The sequence below is a fragment of the Arachis duranensis genome, chromosome 3 (assembly GCF_000817695.3).
Source record: "Arachis duranensis cultivar V14167 chromosome 3, aradu.V14167.gnm2.J7QH, whole genome shotgun sequence".
Classification (NCBI taxonomy): Eukaryota; Viridiplantae; Streptophyta; class Magnoliopsida; order Fabales; family Fabaceae; genus Arachis; species Arachis duranensis.
This window is the reverse complement of record NC_029774.3, coordinates 2688492-2704118: the sequence shown is the minus strand read 5'-3', so window position 1 is coordinate 2704118 and position 15627 is coordinate 2688492. Positions and strand designations below refer to the sequence as shown.

Genomic DNA, 15627 nt, shown 5'->3' with positions numbered 1-15627 from the left:
GCAATTTTCTTTTCAATATAATTAAAAGACAATTAGAAAGAAATTTATCTTTCATTTTGTTTCTGAGTTATTTTTCACAATATTCATAATTGAAAAAGAATTCTCAGTTGTAGTAATTGAAATAGAGAAAATTAATACCAACTGAATCAAGAAGGATACTCACAAAAAAAATTTACTTTATGAAATTTAAAAAATTTTATTTAATTAAAAAATATTAATAATAATATCTTTCGTATTTTTTTAATATTATTACTTACTTTTTAGATATTAGAATATTTAGATTAAACTAAACTTTTATTTATATTAAACTAAATACTAAATAAATTTTTAAAAAATTAAATCGTTCATACGCACTCTTTGTTTATCTAGCTACTGGAATTCTATTTAAAAATTTGTTATTAACTAATTAATTACTTTATGCACATAAGATATTTGAATTTTTAATATTTTAATTAAGGAGATGAGTGAGCTAATTACTAAACTAACCTTAATAGGATTGGTAACTGGCGTACTGCCTCAAGGAAATGGCCGAAATGCTGCATCTCTATTACAAAACTGCCTTACCGCGTCGTTCATGTTATCTTCGCCACCAATAATAACACACTCATTCTTTCGCTATTCCATTCTTCAGATCTATCCAATTCAACCTTCACGCTTGATTCTTCATTCTTACTGTGATGATTATATTTTATTTTTATTTTTCTAATAAAAATTTAGGATAGAATTATTATATATTTATACTTCAATCAACTTCAACCTGCGACATAAGTATATAGAATCTCTGTTTGCGTCTTCTTCCAACCATGAATTTTTCAAGGATTGGGCGCTCACTCTCGCGCTCTTCACGCGCCAAAGTAAGAAACCTTCTCCCTGTTTTTTTTCCCTCTTTCGATCCGAGTTCTGTTTGCTCCTCAGAATATTGGATTGCAGGATTATTTTCGCGGTGATGCGAAATTGGGTACCCTTCTCGGAGCTACGCGAACGAATGTGCATTCAGAAGGAACGGAATTGGGATTAGGGTTTTTCAGGGGATATGTTGCTCATTGTAGAGCTCGTGGAAACGGAATCCTTTCCAGTTTGCCTGATTTTAAGTGTGTTGCGGCGAACCGTAACATTCATTATCGGTTGTTTTTCAGCGAAGGACCTAAGAAGAGTAAGTTACGGCTTTTGCTGTGCCATTGGTGTACTGTGTGCGTCTGTATTGGTAGTGGAAATGGATCTGATTCTGTTTTTGCTTTTATCTGCTGAACTGAGCTGATTGCTTTTGCTTTAGGGATTGTATGGATTCAGTTTTGCAATTTTCTGATTGATGTTTGTTGTTGTTTTCTTGGCAGATTTTGAGGAGTTCTATCCCAAGGAGAAGGAGGAAATTCCAAAGGGGGAGGAGGATAAAAAGCATGAGCCTAAAGGTAAGAAAAAAAGAGAGGAGATTTTGTGTAAAGTTGATCATCGTAAATTGTGTGATTGGTGCACTAATATCAACTAATAATAGGTTAACAGTTGCTTAACTTTCGTGTAGTTCTTGTGGACTTGTAGATACTCTTTTAGTTTTCGTTTATTCTTCTTGGGTTTGGCGTATCCTTTACGTACTATAACTTCTGTAATGTGTACATTTGCTCTTTCTAATTTCAGAAGAGTCAGAGACAAACACAGATGATCATGGAAATGTTTACACGATTGAGATGCCCCTTATGGAATTTATCATCTCTTGTTTGGTGATGACGCTATTTGTTAAAGTGTTTTTTCATCGTGAAAAGCAACAGGTAAGCATAGCTTTAAGTGTATTACCCGTGCCTGTTGCGTGGTTTGAATTTGTTGGATCAGTGAAATTGGGTTGAGTTGAGAACTTGAGATATTCAAATACCTGCTTTTCATTTGATGAAAGCAGTGATTTCAGATGCATAAAAAGTTCACTATGTATTGCCCAGATAACTGACACATTTTGCCGCTATTGTCTTCATCTTTCAATGTATTGGGATACATGGAAATAGCAGAGCTCATGAAAACTGGTGCTATGTTATATCATGCATCACACTACTTTGTATGCTGAATTCTTTTGATGCTACATCAGTATCTTTTCTGAGACCTGCATCCAATGTACCATTGGAAGTTTTATTTTCAGGGACTCTTATATGAAGCTCATTTAATTGATTTACCTTTACTGATTTTACTAGGTGAATTTTTCTATGGCTAAAGTTATTCATATTGTAAAAATGGTGTATCTGCTACATGAGCTCTATGCTGCTGTCAGTGACAGCATGCTTGTATTGATGCTCCATTAATAATTTTAAATACTGTTAATTTCAAGTATTTGGTTGTTGCAAGTCTTACATCTTGCTTGAGCTGTGAACTGCCTGTTATAATAAGGATGACTTTGCATGATTTCTAAGATGAGAATACACCACTGTTCCTCCTGGCTATAAGATGGTTTTGTGTCTGATTTTGTTGGTTTCTTTTGTTTCGTCATATGATCTCGTTCTGACATCAAGAACAATTGGATTATGTGCAGATTAACTTTCAGGAGTTTAAAAATGAGCTTTTGGAGCCAGGTTTAGTAGACCATATTGTTGTGTCAAATAAGTCAGTTGCCAAAATATACGTGAGGAATACTCCTCGTAACCAAACAGGCGGTGAAGATGTCGAAGGAACCCTCCCCGCAAATGGAACTGGTGGGCAATATGAATTTTATTTCAATATTGGAAGTGTGAAATCTTTTGAGAAGAATTTAGAAGCAGCGCAAGAAGCACTAGGCCTTGACCCCCATGATTATGTTCCTGTTACATATTCTTTTGAAGTGGATTGGGATCACGAGTTTATGAGGTATGCTCCACCAATGATTGCTTTGCTTGTGGGATCCCTCTTGTATATGGTGACAAGGAGATTGTAAGGTGGACTTGGTGTTAGTGGCGGCAGTGGTAACAAGGTTGCTCGTTTTGTAGACATATATATACACCATAAGAGAGAGAAAAAAAAAATCTAATTAAGAATATTCTGGTTTTGGGAAATAAGACAAAGCAAGAATAATATTATTAACTACATGTTAATTAAAAATTTATTGTTGATACTTGGATCCAAATTTTCATAAAAAATATCATATTAAAGATTTGAAATTAAAGGGAAAACTTATTAGTAGAAAAAAACTGTAAAACTGTATATTTCTAATGGCAATATTTTAATATAGCAGCGTTATGATTAATTCTTGGCGTGTTTCATTCTAACCATCAACCAAAGTTTTTGTCGCCAACACTCTGGCAATAGCATGCATTGGCCAGCAATAAGCTAAGTTATTGAATAAAAGATGCGCAAGTTTAGACCTCTTGCCTTCTTTTCAAGAAAAATAAAAAATTTAATAAAATGAGTATTTCTAAATTCAAACATAGTGTCAATTAAATTATGAGAAAATGAAAATATAAGAATCTAATTGTTCTTAAATTAAAATAATTAAATTCAAACATAGTATTGATTACAAAATTAATAATGATTAAATTCCTTTATTTTCACACTTTTAACATTAAGATCCTTTTTCTTTTAAAATTGATTGATAAAAATCGTTAAATGTATTAATAAATTTAACTAAATTATCATCTTATGACTCTCAGTTATTAATTTTACATAAAATTTATTGCACCTAAATTTTTCTATCATGTATGTTAAGCCCACAAATATTTAAAATTATTACTAATGAGAAGCTTATCATATATTTTTAGAGTACATGTTAGCTAAATCCTAAATATAATTATACTCACATCCAAATCTTTTTATGAATTAAATTCAACTAAGTTAAACAATAAAACTTTGAATAATGCTAGTCATAATTGTTTTTTGTTATGTTCGACCAACTTAATTGGATTTGGTTAACAAAATATTTGGATGTGTAGTATTATTCGGGTAATAGGATCTATATGTATAATAAAAATTTAAATTTTCAATATTTATTTAAACAAATGATGAACTAATCACTCAACTAATTCAAATTAGTTACCTGATCCATTGGTTAAGAGGATGGCTGGTATGGTTTTTTAAGAAGCCCAAGGTTTTCTTTTTTAAATGAAAACATTGGGCCATTAAGTGGGCCTCTAATTTTAACCAAAATTCATATGATACAGTACTGTTGCCTCAAGGAAATGGCCGAAATGCTGGATCTCTATAACAAAAATGAAGAAATAGGAGGCCGCACCTTATTTTGCAAAATCTTTTCAACTAAATTAGTATAAATACAGTAAATCTATAGTTAAATATACTGAATTAGACTAATTGTTTGGATCATCATTATTTTCATCCAAACAAGAAAAAAACTTTGGATCATTACTTTCGGATCATGTGATTGGCTAACCATCCTAACAAAAAATATCAACAGGTAGGGTGAATTATTGACCTGATTACCCAGGCCAACTTTTAGTTATTCATCTCATTTGATTTTTTCTATCAACATAATTCATTTTTGTTTGGATGAAGAACCTGTGGGTCGAGTACCGTGTTTGCCAAGACAATTTATAAAAACTAAGAAAGCAAAAGCAAACGTGCTTCTTTGTTGACCTCTAATGACATTTTATAAACCAAAGGCAACGTCGTTATTTTCCTAACCAAACACTGCGTTAAACCACCGCGTCGTTCATGTTATCTTCGCCACCAATAATAACACACTTCTTCATTCTTTCCCAAATCCTTTCTTCAGATCTATCCAAGTCACTCTTCACGCTTAATTCTTCATTCTTATTGTGATGATTGTATTTTGTTTATTTTTTCGAATAAAATTTTAGGTTAGGATTATTATATATTTATACTTCAATCAACTTCAACCTGCGACATAAGTAGATAGATTCCTCTCTGTGTTTTCTACTTTTCTTCCAACCATGATTTTTTCAAGGATTGGGCGCTCACTCTCGCGCTCTTCACGCGCCAAAGTAAGAAACCTTTTCCTTTTTTTTTTTCTCCTCTTTCGATCCGAGTTCCGTTTGCTCCTGAGAATATAGCGTAAAAGTTCCAACTTTGGATTTGGATTGCAGGATTATTTGCGCGGCGATGCGAAATTGGGAACCCTTCTCGGAGCTACGCGAACGAATGTGCATTCGGAAGGAATGGAGTTGGGATTAGGGTTTTTTAGGGGATATGTTGCACATGCTAGAGCTCGTGGAAACGGAATCCTTTCCAGTTTGCCTAATTTTAAGTGTATTGCGGCAAACCCTAAGATTCATTACCGGTTGTTTTCCAGCGAAGGACCTAAGAAGAAGAGTAAGTTAGGATTTTTGCTGTGCCGTTTGTGTACTGTCTACTGTGTGCGTCTGTATTGGTAGTGGAAATGGAACTGATTCTGTTGTTGCTTTTATCTGCTGAACTGAGCTGATTGCTTTTGCTTTAGGGATTGTTTGGATTCAGTTTTACAATTTTCTGATTGATGTTTGTTGTTGTTTTCTTAGCAGATTATGAGAACTTCTATCCCAAGGAGAAGAAGGAAATTCCAAAGGGGGAGGATAAAAAGCATGAGTCTAAAGGTAAGAAAAAAAGAGAGGACATTTCGTGTGAAGTTATTATGGCAAATTGTGTGATTGGTGCACTAAGATCAACTAATGATAGGTTAACAGTTGCTTAACTTTTGTGTAGATCTTGTGGACTTGTAGATACTCTTTTAATTTTCCTTTATTCTTCTTGGATTTGGTGCATCTTTTACGTGCTATAACTTTGTGATGTGTACATTTGCACCTTCTAATTTCAGAAGAGTCAGAGACAAACACAGATGATCATGGAAGTTTTCAAGAGACTTTCATGAAACAAGTTCAAAATTTTATCACTCCTTTATTGGTGATGGGGCTATTTCTTGGATCATTTAATTTTGGTCCTCGTGAACAGCAACAGGTAAGCATAGCTTCAAGCATATTAGGAGTGCCTGTTGTGTGGTTTGAATTTGTTGTATCATTGAAGTTGGGTTGAGTTGAGAAATTGAGATATACGAATACCTGCTTTTCATTTGATGAAACCAATGATTTCAAATGCATGAAAAGTTAACTTTGTGTGATCAGATAACTGACACATTTTGCTGCTATTGGCTTCATTTTTTGATGGATTAGGATACATGGAAATCGCGGAGATCACAAAAACTAGTTTTGTGCTATATCATGTATTATACTACTTTGTTTGCTGAATTCTTTTGATGCTACGCCAGTATCGAGCCCTGCATCCAATATTTCATTAGGATCCCTCCATGATTGCTTGTCTTCTCCTTAGTCCTTTTCTTATTTGCATGTGTGTACTGTTGGGATTTTTTTTTCAGGGACTCTTATATGAAAGCTTATTTCATTGATATACCTTTCCTGATTTTACTTGGTGGATTTTTCTTTGGCTAAAGTTATTCATATTGAAGCTCCATTAATAATTTTGCATTCTGTTAATTTCAAGAATTTGGTTGTTGCAAGTCTTAAATCTAGCTTGAGCTGTGCACTGTTTGCGCTACTTTTTATAAGGGTGACTTTGCATGATTTCTATGAGAATATACCACTATTCTTCCTGGCTATAAGATGGTTTATTGTGTCTGCTTTTGTTAGTTTCTTTTATTTCATTATTATGATTCGTGTTGACATCAAGCACAATTTGACTACATGCAGATTAGCTTTCAGGAGTTTAAAAATAAGCTTTTGGAGCCAGGATTAGTAGACCATATTGTTGTGTCAAATAAGTCGGTTGCCAAAATATACGTGAGGAATACTCCTCGTAACCAAACGGAGAGTGAAGTTATCCAAGGAACCCTCCCCGCAAAGGGAACTGGTGGGCAATATAAATATTATTTCAATATTGGAAGTGTGGAATCTTTTGAGGAGAAGTTAGAAGAAGCGCAAGAAGCACTAGGCATTGACCCCCATGATTATGTTCCTGTTACATATTCTTCTGAAATGGTTTGGTACCAGGAATTGATGAGGTTTGCTCCAACACTGTTGCTTTTGGGATCCCTCTTCTATATGGGAAGGAGAATGCAAGGTGGACTTGGTGTTGGCGGCGGTGGCGGTAATAAGGGTGCTCGTGGAATATTTAACATAGGGAAAGCCCATGTTACTAAAGTAGACAAGAATGCGAAAAATAAGGTTAATTGCTTTATTCTTCATCTTTTATAAGATGGCCATTTTTCTGAATCATTGTTTAACAGCATGTTTCCAGTTGCTCTCATTGCCTTGCAATTTTGGTTATTTATTCAAGGGAGATGTAGGTGGTGCAAAACACAGTGCAGATACAAATTTCTTATTTCTACTCATATATTTACAGGTTTTCTTTAAAGATGTTGCTGGTTGTGATGAGGCAAAGCAAGAAATTATGGAGTTTGTCCACTTCCTTAAGAACCCAAAGAAATATGAAGAACTAGGGGCAAAAATCCCCAAGGGTGCTCTCCTGGTTGGTCCTCCTGGCACAGGAAAAACCCTTTTAGCAAAAGCAACAGCAGGGGAATCTGGTGTTCCATTTCTTTCGATATCTGGTTCAGATTTTATGGAGATGTTTGTTGGTGTTGGACCATCTAGGGTAAGAAACTTGTTTCAGGAAGCAAGGCAGTGTGCCCCTAGTATTATATTTATTGACGAGATTGATGCAATTGGTCGAGCAAGGGGACGTGGAGGTTTCTCTGGTGCAAATGATGAACGTGAAAGTACATTAAATCAGTTACTGGTGGAGATGGATGGTTTTGGAACCACTGCTGGGGTGGTTGTACTTGCTGGAACAAATAGACCTGATATCTTGGACAAAGCTCTACTTAGGCCAGGGAGATTTGACCGCCAGATAAGCATTGATAAGCCCGATATTAAGGGTCGTGACCAGATATTTCAGATCTACTTGAAAAAGATCAAACTTGACCACGAGCCTTCATTTTATTCACAAAGGCTTGCAGCCCTTACACCAGGATTTGCGGGAGCAGACATTGCTAATGTTTGCAATGAAGCTGCGCTGATTGCTGCAAGGGGTGAGGAAACACAAGTGACAATGCAACATTTTGAAGCAGCTATTGATAGGATCATTGGTGGTTTGGAGAAGAAGAACAGGGTAAGTTCTTTTTTAGATTTAGCTAAATGGATTTTTAGCGTAAAATACTACAATTGTCAGTGTTTTCCTTTCATCAAAGGTTATGGTGGCTAAGAAATAAGAAGGGATGGATAGGTTGTGTGGGTTTGGTTGTGGAAAATAGCATTCTATTCCAAGTTATATGTATTGTTCAGTTAAATATGTAATCATATCTTATTGCTATAATAGATTGAAAATGTTGGACTGTTTAGAATCTGGAACTCTTGACTGCCTTTTTTCAACTTATTATTAGAGTTTCTCTAATAATATCTATGGTTTTCAACCAGGTGATAAGCAAGCTGGAAAGACGTACTGTAGCTTACCATGAATCAGGTCATGCCGTTGCAGGCTGGTTCTTGGAACATGCCGAACCTTTGTTGAAAGTTACTATAGTTCCTCGTGGCACAGCAGCCCTTGGGTTTGCACAGTATGTTCCAAATGAGAACCTTCTCATGACAAAGGAGCAGCTTTTTGATATGACTTGTATGACACTAGGTGGTCGAGCTGCTGAGCAGGTAATTTTCTCTCCATTTATATGTACTTGTCTTTTCCCATCACCTTTTTGTTTCTTCCCCTTGTTATTCTTTGTTGTAGTTAATGTTTGATCTGCTATTAAGAGAAGTAATGATGCTCATTGCTTAATTGCTGATTTTTCAATCTCAAGTCTTTATTACCGCCATATGTCATGGTTTACCAAACTCCAACCTTCAATGACAATAATCATTTAATTTTCTGCGGTGATGTAGATTCTCGTAGGAAGAATCTCAACTGGTGCGCAGAATGACTTGGAAAAAGTGACCAAGATGACATATGCCCAAGTAGCAATCTATGGTTTTAGCGACAAAAGGTTTTCAAGAGGTAGAGGAGAAGGTTGTAGAGAGAAGCACAGTAGAGAACCCTGAGGATAGTGGTGGTTCTTCACCCTTAGAGCCCCAGGTTGTTCCCACATAGTTGAACTAGTTTCTGTCTGTTATTTGTACATGAGTTTGTTGTTTTTCCATTTCCTGGTATGATAAGGACATGACCTTTTATGATAACTGCAACAAGGAAAAATAATTCGTCCCCGATTTTTCTTTAATGGTATATACTGATTTAATAAAACTTAATTTCCACAATCCACAGAAATGTTGAGCCATTTAACTCCATGACAGTACGAGTTGAATAACAGTGTTGCTAGTGTTAATCATAATGGAGAAATCCTAAGAACTCAAGTAAGTAACATAAGTAATTGGAGCCAATGCAAGAGAGGTGTTTCTCTGCATTATTCACCATCCAACATTCTAGTTTCGATGGTTATATTTTCCTATGTACCCTTTGACCCTTTCCTAAGAGAAGATAACTACAGTATTGAGATTAATGTAAACATTTTTAACGGTACAATACTACAATGTTAAAAAGAGAAGTGCAATGTCATAGAAAAAATTGGAGGAATTTAATAATTTTACAGCTTGATCCAAACCAATAAATTCACTAACAAAAGAGAATATAAACCATAAATTTCACTAACATTTTATATGTTTTACAAACTCGTTTTTTGTTCACCTTTGCACAGCTATGATATTGCAGTCACATACAAGTAAGCGATATCAAAAGATATATTACATAAAACTATTAAATGATATTCGAAAAGTTATGTTAGCTGGCAAAAATACTTCTGAAAAATGTGTATTTAATCTGATTTTTTGTGAAAATGTTTAGATAACTATTTGGAAGGTACATACAAAAAAGTGAAAAACTGAAGGAAAATTTAATTACTAAACCACATTTTTCTTTCTTTCTTTTTTTAAATTCGATTATAAAAAAATATAAAAACTGTAAAATCACTAAATTTTAAGAATAAAAATATCTTTTTTTTTAATCATATTTGTAAAAAGCTGTATTAAAATTCTATTTTTAAAAACTTTTTTCATAATATATATTTTATATATGATAACTTTTGTCAAATTTTTAAATTCTTCTAAACCTGATTTATCGTTAATATTTTTTTGAAATTATTTTTATCCATTACTAGTAGTGTACTCTTATGCACTTATGGTAAACACAAAATCTGGAAAAATATATATCATATTTAGTATTAATTGCGTCAAACAATGTATTTATTATGGTTTGACTGAAAAAGTTGTCTCGTTCTTATGCTGTAATTTCTCTAATTCATTTTTCATTTTCCGTCAAAAGTTTGTTAGAGACTCAACACACAAAAGTGAGGAGAATCTTCTACTTCAATTTTCCACAAGGTTTTTTTTTTTTACGTTTAGTTTTGTTTACTTTAATTTGTATACAAAGTAGGCCAACTTAATTCAGGTGCCAATGGAAGAAAATAATGGACATGATCTGTTCCATGAAGCTTCAAAGGCTAAGTACGATTGTCTTTTGTTTGGTAAGGCCTTAAATTCATCACAATTCACACCAATAAGCTTGCATTTCTTTCCAATTTATATGTTAATTTTGCCATGATTTTTCAGATCTTGATGACACCCTTTATCCTTTTAGTTCTGGTATGACAGTCCAGATCGGAGAAAAAGTTATAGGTAATGAACTTATTACATATTGAAGATTTATTTAATAATATGAACTTATGCTTAAAATGTTGAATGAATTTCACAACAGAGTATGTGGTACAAAAGATTGGTATAGAAGATGTGGCTAAGGTCCGTGAATTGTGCCTTGCGTTATATAAGACTTATGGAACAGTATTGGCTGGTTTCAAGGTATAGTCCAGAATTATTGCATATTATCTGTCTAAAGTCTAAACCATTAATGAACTAATTTTTTTTTTCTTTTCTCTTTGCTAGGCATTTGGACATGATTTTGACAATGAAGAGTTTAATAGGTGATTATTGATTTGATTTTCCAATTTATATATTTCACTATTTGGCAAATTCTATTGTTAATCATCATCAAGTTGAAAGTTGAAACTAATGTGAATATGTTATTTTGTGTTTGAACAGTTTTGTACATGAGGCATTGCCATATGATGATGTACTGAAACCAGACCCTATTCTAAAGGACATTTTACAAAACCTGCCTCTCAGAAAGATTGTAAGTTTCTCTATTATTTTATTTGGACCACAAAGCTTGGACAAATTAATTTTAAAATGGAACCCAAGATGAAATACGTGAATATGGAATTTTTGTTTTCTATGGAGAGACTAAGCATGTTTCTCCCAAGATGCTAGATACTTGAATCCAAGTATCAACTCAATATGTAAAAGCATATATCTCCCAATTTACAAAAAGTTAATTCATGAGAATGAATCATCTCATTTTTTTTAATTTTTTGTTAAATATTATTTTTTAGTTTCTTTTTGAGTGGAATTATAAAAAAATATGTGAGAAAAGATATTAAATAATAAAAAATTACAATTGAAAAAAAAAATATTAAAAAGATCTATTCTGTAGAATCTATCATTTCAGTTTACAAAAAATATGTTTTCAGAGACTGCAAACTCTTTTTTTTCTAGGAAAAAACTTTTTTCACAAATTACCAAAAACTTAAAATAAACCTTCTTATTGGGAGAAACCTATCACTATATATTTCTGCATTTCACTCAGATCCCATTTTAAGGCATTACACCAAAACTATACCCATATACGAAATTTCAGCCACAAAACTTCTTAATTTGTTTTTAAATAATTTAATTATTCTGTTCATCTTTATAGTTTCACCAAATTTTTAATTAAGACTTTATATTTTTTTCTTTTTAATTGATTCCTTACATTATTTTTAATTTTGTAATTAAGTCATTTTCATGTTAAAAACATTAAAATTAACAGAATCTTTTTCTCAAAATATATACGGTCAAATATTAAATTAGATTTTTAATTATAAATACTTTTAATTTGCCATGAAATATTATGTTAATTTTAATGTTTTTGATATGAAAATGACCTAATTACAAAATTAAAAACAGTGTAGGGACCGAATTAAAAAAAAATATAAAAATCTAATTAAAAATTTGATAAAACTATAGAGATCAATAATGTAATTAAACTCTTTTTAATTTATTTATCCTTTTTTATTTTTTGCTTTTAGATTTTTACAAATGCAGATAATGCTCATGCCGTTAGAGTGCTTAAAAGGCTTGGACTAGAGGACTGCTTTGAGAGAATCATAGACTTTGACACTTTGAATTCCTCTAATAATAACATAATGGATCCTGCTCATGATTACCAACATGGCATTGATGGTGAATCAAAGCCAGTTAGTGCAAGAATATGTGAGATTTATGAGTATATGAAAAACCCTCCTGATTCTTCTTATATAGACATGGTGCTTCCTAGGACCCCGGTTGTCTGCAAGCCCTTTGAATATGCATTTCAAAAGCTTTTCAAGATTGCTAATATTGACCCTCAAAGAACAGTAAGCACTCTAATCCAGTAATAATTCCTTACATTTTAACATTTTTTATTTGATTAACTTTTTTCTATGTCAGTGTTAGTTGCTGTTTTATTTTGGGAGTATATATAATACATGCATGTTATTGATGAATCTCAAATTATCATAGTAGGGTGGTTTAATTTTTTTACATAAAAATGTTTTCAGGTGAAAATTACTTAAGATGTGAGTTACGTATTATTTCATAAAATTTAGTTAACGATATTAAATTCTCTAACAGTTTTTACCAATTATGTCAATTTAATCACTTTATTATTATTATTATTATTATTATTATTATTATTATTATTATTATTCAACATAAAATAAAGATAGCCTAAAGAATTATGAGTACATATTATTTCTTTAATTTTTAAAGAAAAAGCATAAGCTGGAATGGAGGATATTTAACATCTCACGACTCACGCCCAAGTAATTTAGTTACTTGGAGTTGGTCTTGGTTGTTTATTCACTATAAACCATCTTAGAGAAGGTTGTTGTTGAATAGAGTTTTTTCTTCTTAATTTCCTTTTTTCTAATAACTAATTATTTTGATCTTCAAGTGATATAAATTTTGATAATATCACTACAACAAAACAGCATTTTGGTGACGGTTTTTTTTAATGCTTGGCGACGATTTTTACTGTCACTAAATGGTTTTGCGACGGTTAAAAAAAACGTCACAGATTTGAGCGTCGCTAGTTGACATAATGACGGTTTTGGACCACCGTTGGTAAGGAGTGTCGCTAAATTGTTTGTAACGGTTTTTGAAATATAAAACCGTCACTAATTTGTAACACTTGTAAAAGTGTTTTTTATGATGTATTTCGCGACGTTTTGAAACCGTCGTTAAATTACTAATTCCTGTGACAGTTTTTTCTTATATTTCATAACTATTTTAAACCGTCACTAAGTTACTAGTTTTTATGACCATTTTTAGGTATATTTAGTGATTATTTCTAACTTAGCCGGTCAACTTACCATTAGATGAGAAAAAAAAAAATTTCTGAATCGTTTTTTGCTCCCAACCAACATTGCCTTAATTATAAATCTATTAAATAAGCCATTAGTCTAGCTAGTATCTTCCATGCCTCTTTCTAACTACCTAGTTTCCTTTTTCTTCCTCCAAATCTATATATGTCCATTTGACATTTAATGTTATTTATGATCATGTTCAAAAGTGAGAAAAGGTTACTTTTTTTCTGCTAAATTCCAAGTGCTCTTTTTAGTGTATTAGGGCAGTAAATAAGCATTTAATGAAATTATATCTACATGAATCATGTATGTGGATATTTGCATATGTTTGGTAAAAAAAAATACTTTTCATTAAGTATTAATATTAAAATATACGATAATATTAAAGAAATAAAAAAGCTTTAAATTTATCTTATATAATATTTATTATGTTTAAATAAAATAAATTTTAAGTGTTTCTTATTTTGTTTTATAACAAACATTTCCGCAAAATATATTGCAACCAAAGTGCTGAAAGTATCCATGTTAGAATATAATTATGATTAATTAAAATTAATTAGTATTATTTAGCATATCTGAATATTTATTATAAAATATTACGTTTTTATTATTTTGATTATTTGAACACTTATAAATACTTTTTTATATTGTATTATTTTAGACAACTTGATTACATTCAATAATATACAAATCTTTTCTCCAATTTAATCTCTTATTTCTAACCATCTACATGGATGATGCAGGTGGGTACTTGCATTGAAACTGCAGGAGTAGATCATTCATTGAAGAGCATCCATGATATCAGGAACGCATTTCCAGAGCTCTGGGAACAACGCCCATGAAAAACTCTTCTTTGGAATGATTTACATGCAAATTAAACGTAATATCTCATCAAATTTGATAAAGAAGTGCATCCGAGTGCCTACATGCACTTGTGTGGGACAATTGCCCCCATTAAATTTAGGAAAATAAATAATAATCACTATGTATGATTATCTTCATATTTAAAAAAATTAATTTATGTGTGAACAAATTTATGTTATTAAAAATTAACACAACTATAAAAACTATTGTATTATATACGTTTAATCTATTTAGATTTAGAAAAAAAATGCTCAAATAAAAAATAAACAACTAATATGCCTATGATGTAGTACCAGGAGGACTGTTAGCTAGTGTGTATCATCTTACAAGAATAGAGTCTAAAAATAATAATAATATGTAAGTTAATAACTATATTTATTTAATATTTCACAAATATATTATATTTTTAGTATCAACTCTTGTCTAAATATAATGTTTGTTTTGATGTTATTATTTTGTTAAAAAAATGAGTTAATGAGGTAACGTGTTTATTTGGACACTATTAAATCCATAATTTTTTATTTTTTAGCATGTTTGATAAATTTTTAATAATAAAAATAAAAGTATTAGAAAAATAAAAATATTTTTTTTTGAGAATCTGTAATAACTTAATAGCTTATGAAGTTTATCAAAGAGTGGATTATATTTTAATATATAAAAGTTAAGTGTACCAAACAAAACTATGCTGAATCATAGTTAATTACATATACTTGAGACGTCATTGGTGACCACAAAAACGAGTGTGTATATATATATTTTGAAATCATTTCATCTCATGCTTTGAAATTTAGGGTCTAATTAATAGTTTAAGATTATAATTATTAATAGAAAAATTAAAATTTTATTATTTTTTATAAAAGTAATTTTAATTAATAATTTGAATATTTGTTTTTAGAAGACATATTAACTAATAAACTCTAAAAAATATTTTTAAAAAATTAATTTAAAGATGTGTAATATTACTTTCGATAAAAAGACTATTATTCTTTTATTTTGTCCTGCATTCGTGTATATATCTTTAGTGAGAATTGATTCAACATTGCACTAATGATACAATAATTCAAGTGATAATTGGAACTTGATTCTCTTAATAATAAATTCCATATAATGTTGACACAAACAGTGCCAGTGCGCGTCACACAAATAATAAATCAAAATAAATCAAATTAAGAAACCTATGTTTACATTGGGCTGCTTCAGTTTCTTTTAAAAAAAAAATATGAAAAAATATATATGAGAATCCAAATGTGAACCGCGAAGTATAAAATTATTTGAGCAGAAGAAGAAGACACGGTCGTTGGTTGTTGTAACTGCATGTTATATGGGAGACTTGGAGATGAAGAAATAACTTGTCAAGATGTAAGAACCACCACGTG

At 31.4% G+C, this 15627-nt stretch overlaps 2 protein-coding genes across 2 annotated transcripts; both read left to right on the top strand.

Annotated features, from left to right (window-relative positions):
* Nucleotides 1–495: 495 nt before the first annotated feature.
* Nucleotides 496–9617, top strand: LOC107476830 (ATP-dependent zinc metalloprotease FTSH 8, mitochondrial). Its single transcript, XM_021137288.2, has 9 exons — nt 496–854; nt 5007–5232; nt 5418–5492; nt 5714–5853; nt 6600–7073; nt 7252–8019; nt 8325–8552; nt 8784–8884; nt 9590–9617. Exons 1-9 carry the CDS (start codon nt 804–806, stop codon nt 9615–9617), a joined length of 2091 nt encoding a protein of 696 aa, XP_020992947.2. The 5' UTR covers nt 496–803.
* Nucleotides 9618–10219: 602 nt separating this feature from the next.
* Nucleotides 10220–14229, top strand: LOC127739629 (uncharacterized). Its single transcript, XM_052259313.1, has 7 exons — nt 10220–10414; nt 10500–10565; nt 10645–10745; nt 10830–10867; nt 10986–11076; nt 12071–12397; nt 14131–14229. The coding sequence occupies exons 1-7, from the start codon at nt 10345–10347 to the stop codon at nt 14227–14229; spliced, it is 792 nt and encodes a 263-aa protein (XP_052115273.1). The 5' UTR covers nt 10220–10344.
* The last annotated feature ends 1398 nt before the right edge of the window (nt 14230–15627 follow it).

What these genes read in the sequence shown, in the direction of transcription:
- LOC107476830 (XM_021137288.2), top strand. Translation starts at nt 804, where the DNA reads ATGAATTTTTCAAGGATTGGGCGCTCACTCTCGCGCTCTTCACGCGCC. An exon ending in CGCGCTCTTCACGCGCCAAA is followed by an intron (nt 855 to 5,006) that starts GTAAGAAACCTT and finishes TTTGGATTGCAG; the next exon opens with GATTATTTGCGCGGCGATGC. An exon ending in GTGGTCGAGCTGCTGAGCAG is followed by an intron (nt 8,553 to 8,783) that starts GTAATTTTCTCT and finishes GCGGTGATGTAG; the next exon opens with ATTCTCGTAGGAAGAATCTC.
- LOC127739629 (XM_052259313.1), top strand. Translation starts at nt 10,345, where the DNA reads ATGGAAGAAAATAATGGACATGATCTGTTCCATGAAGCTTCAAAGGCT. An exon ending in GACAATGAAGAGTTTAATAG is followed by an intron (nt 10,868 to 10,985) that starts GTGATTATTGAT and finishes GTGTTTGAACAG; the next exon opens with TTTTGTACATGAGGCATTGC. An exon ending in ACCTGCCTCTCAGAAAGATT is followed by an intron (nt 11,077 to 12,070) that starts GTAAGTTTCTCT and finishes TTTTGCTTTTAG; the next exon opens with ATTTTTACAAATGCAGATAA.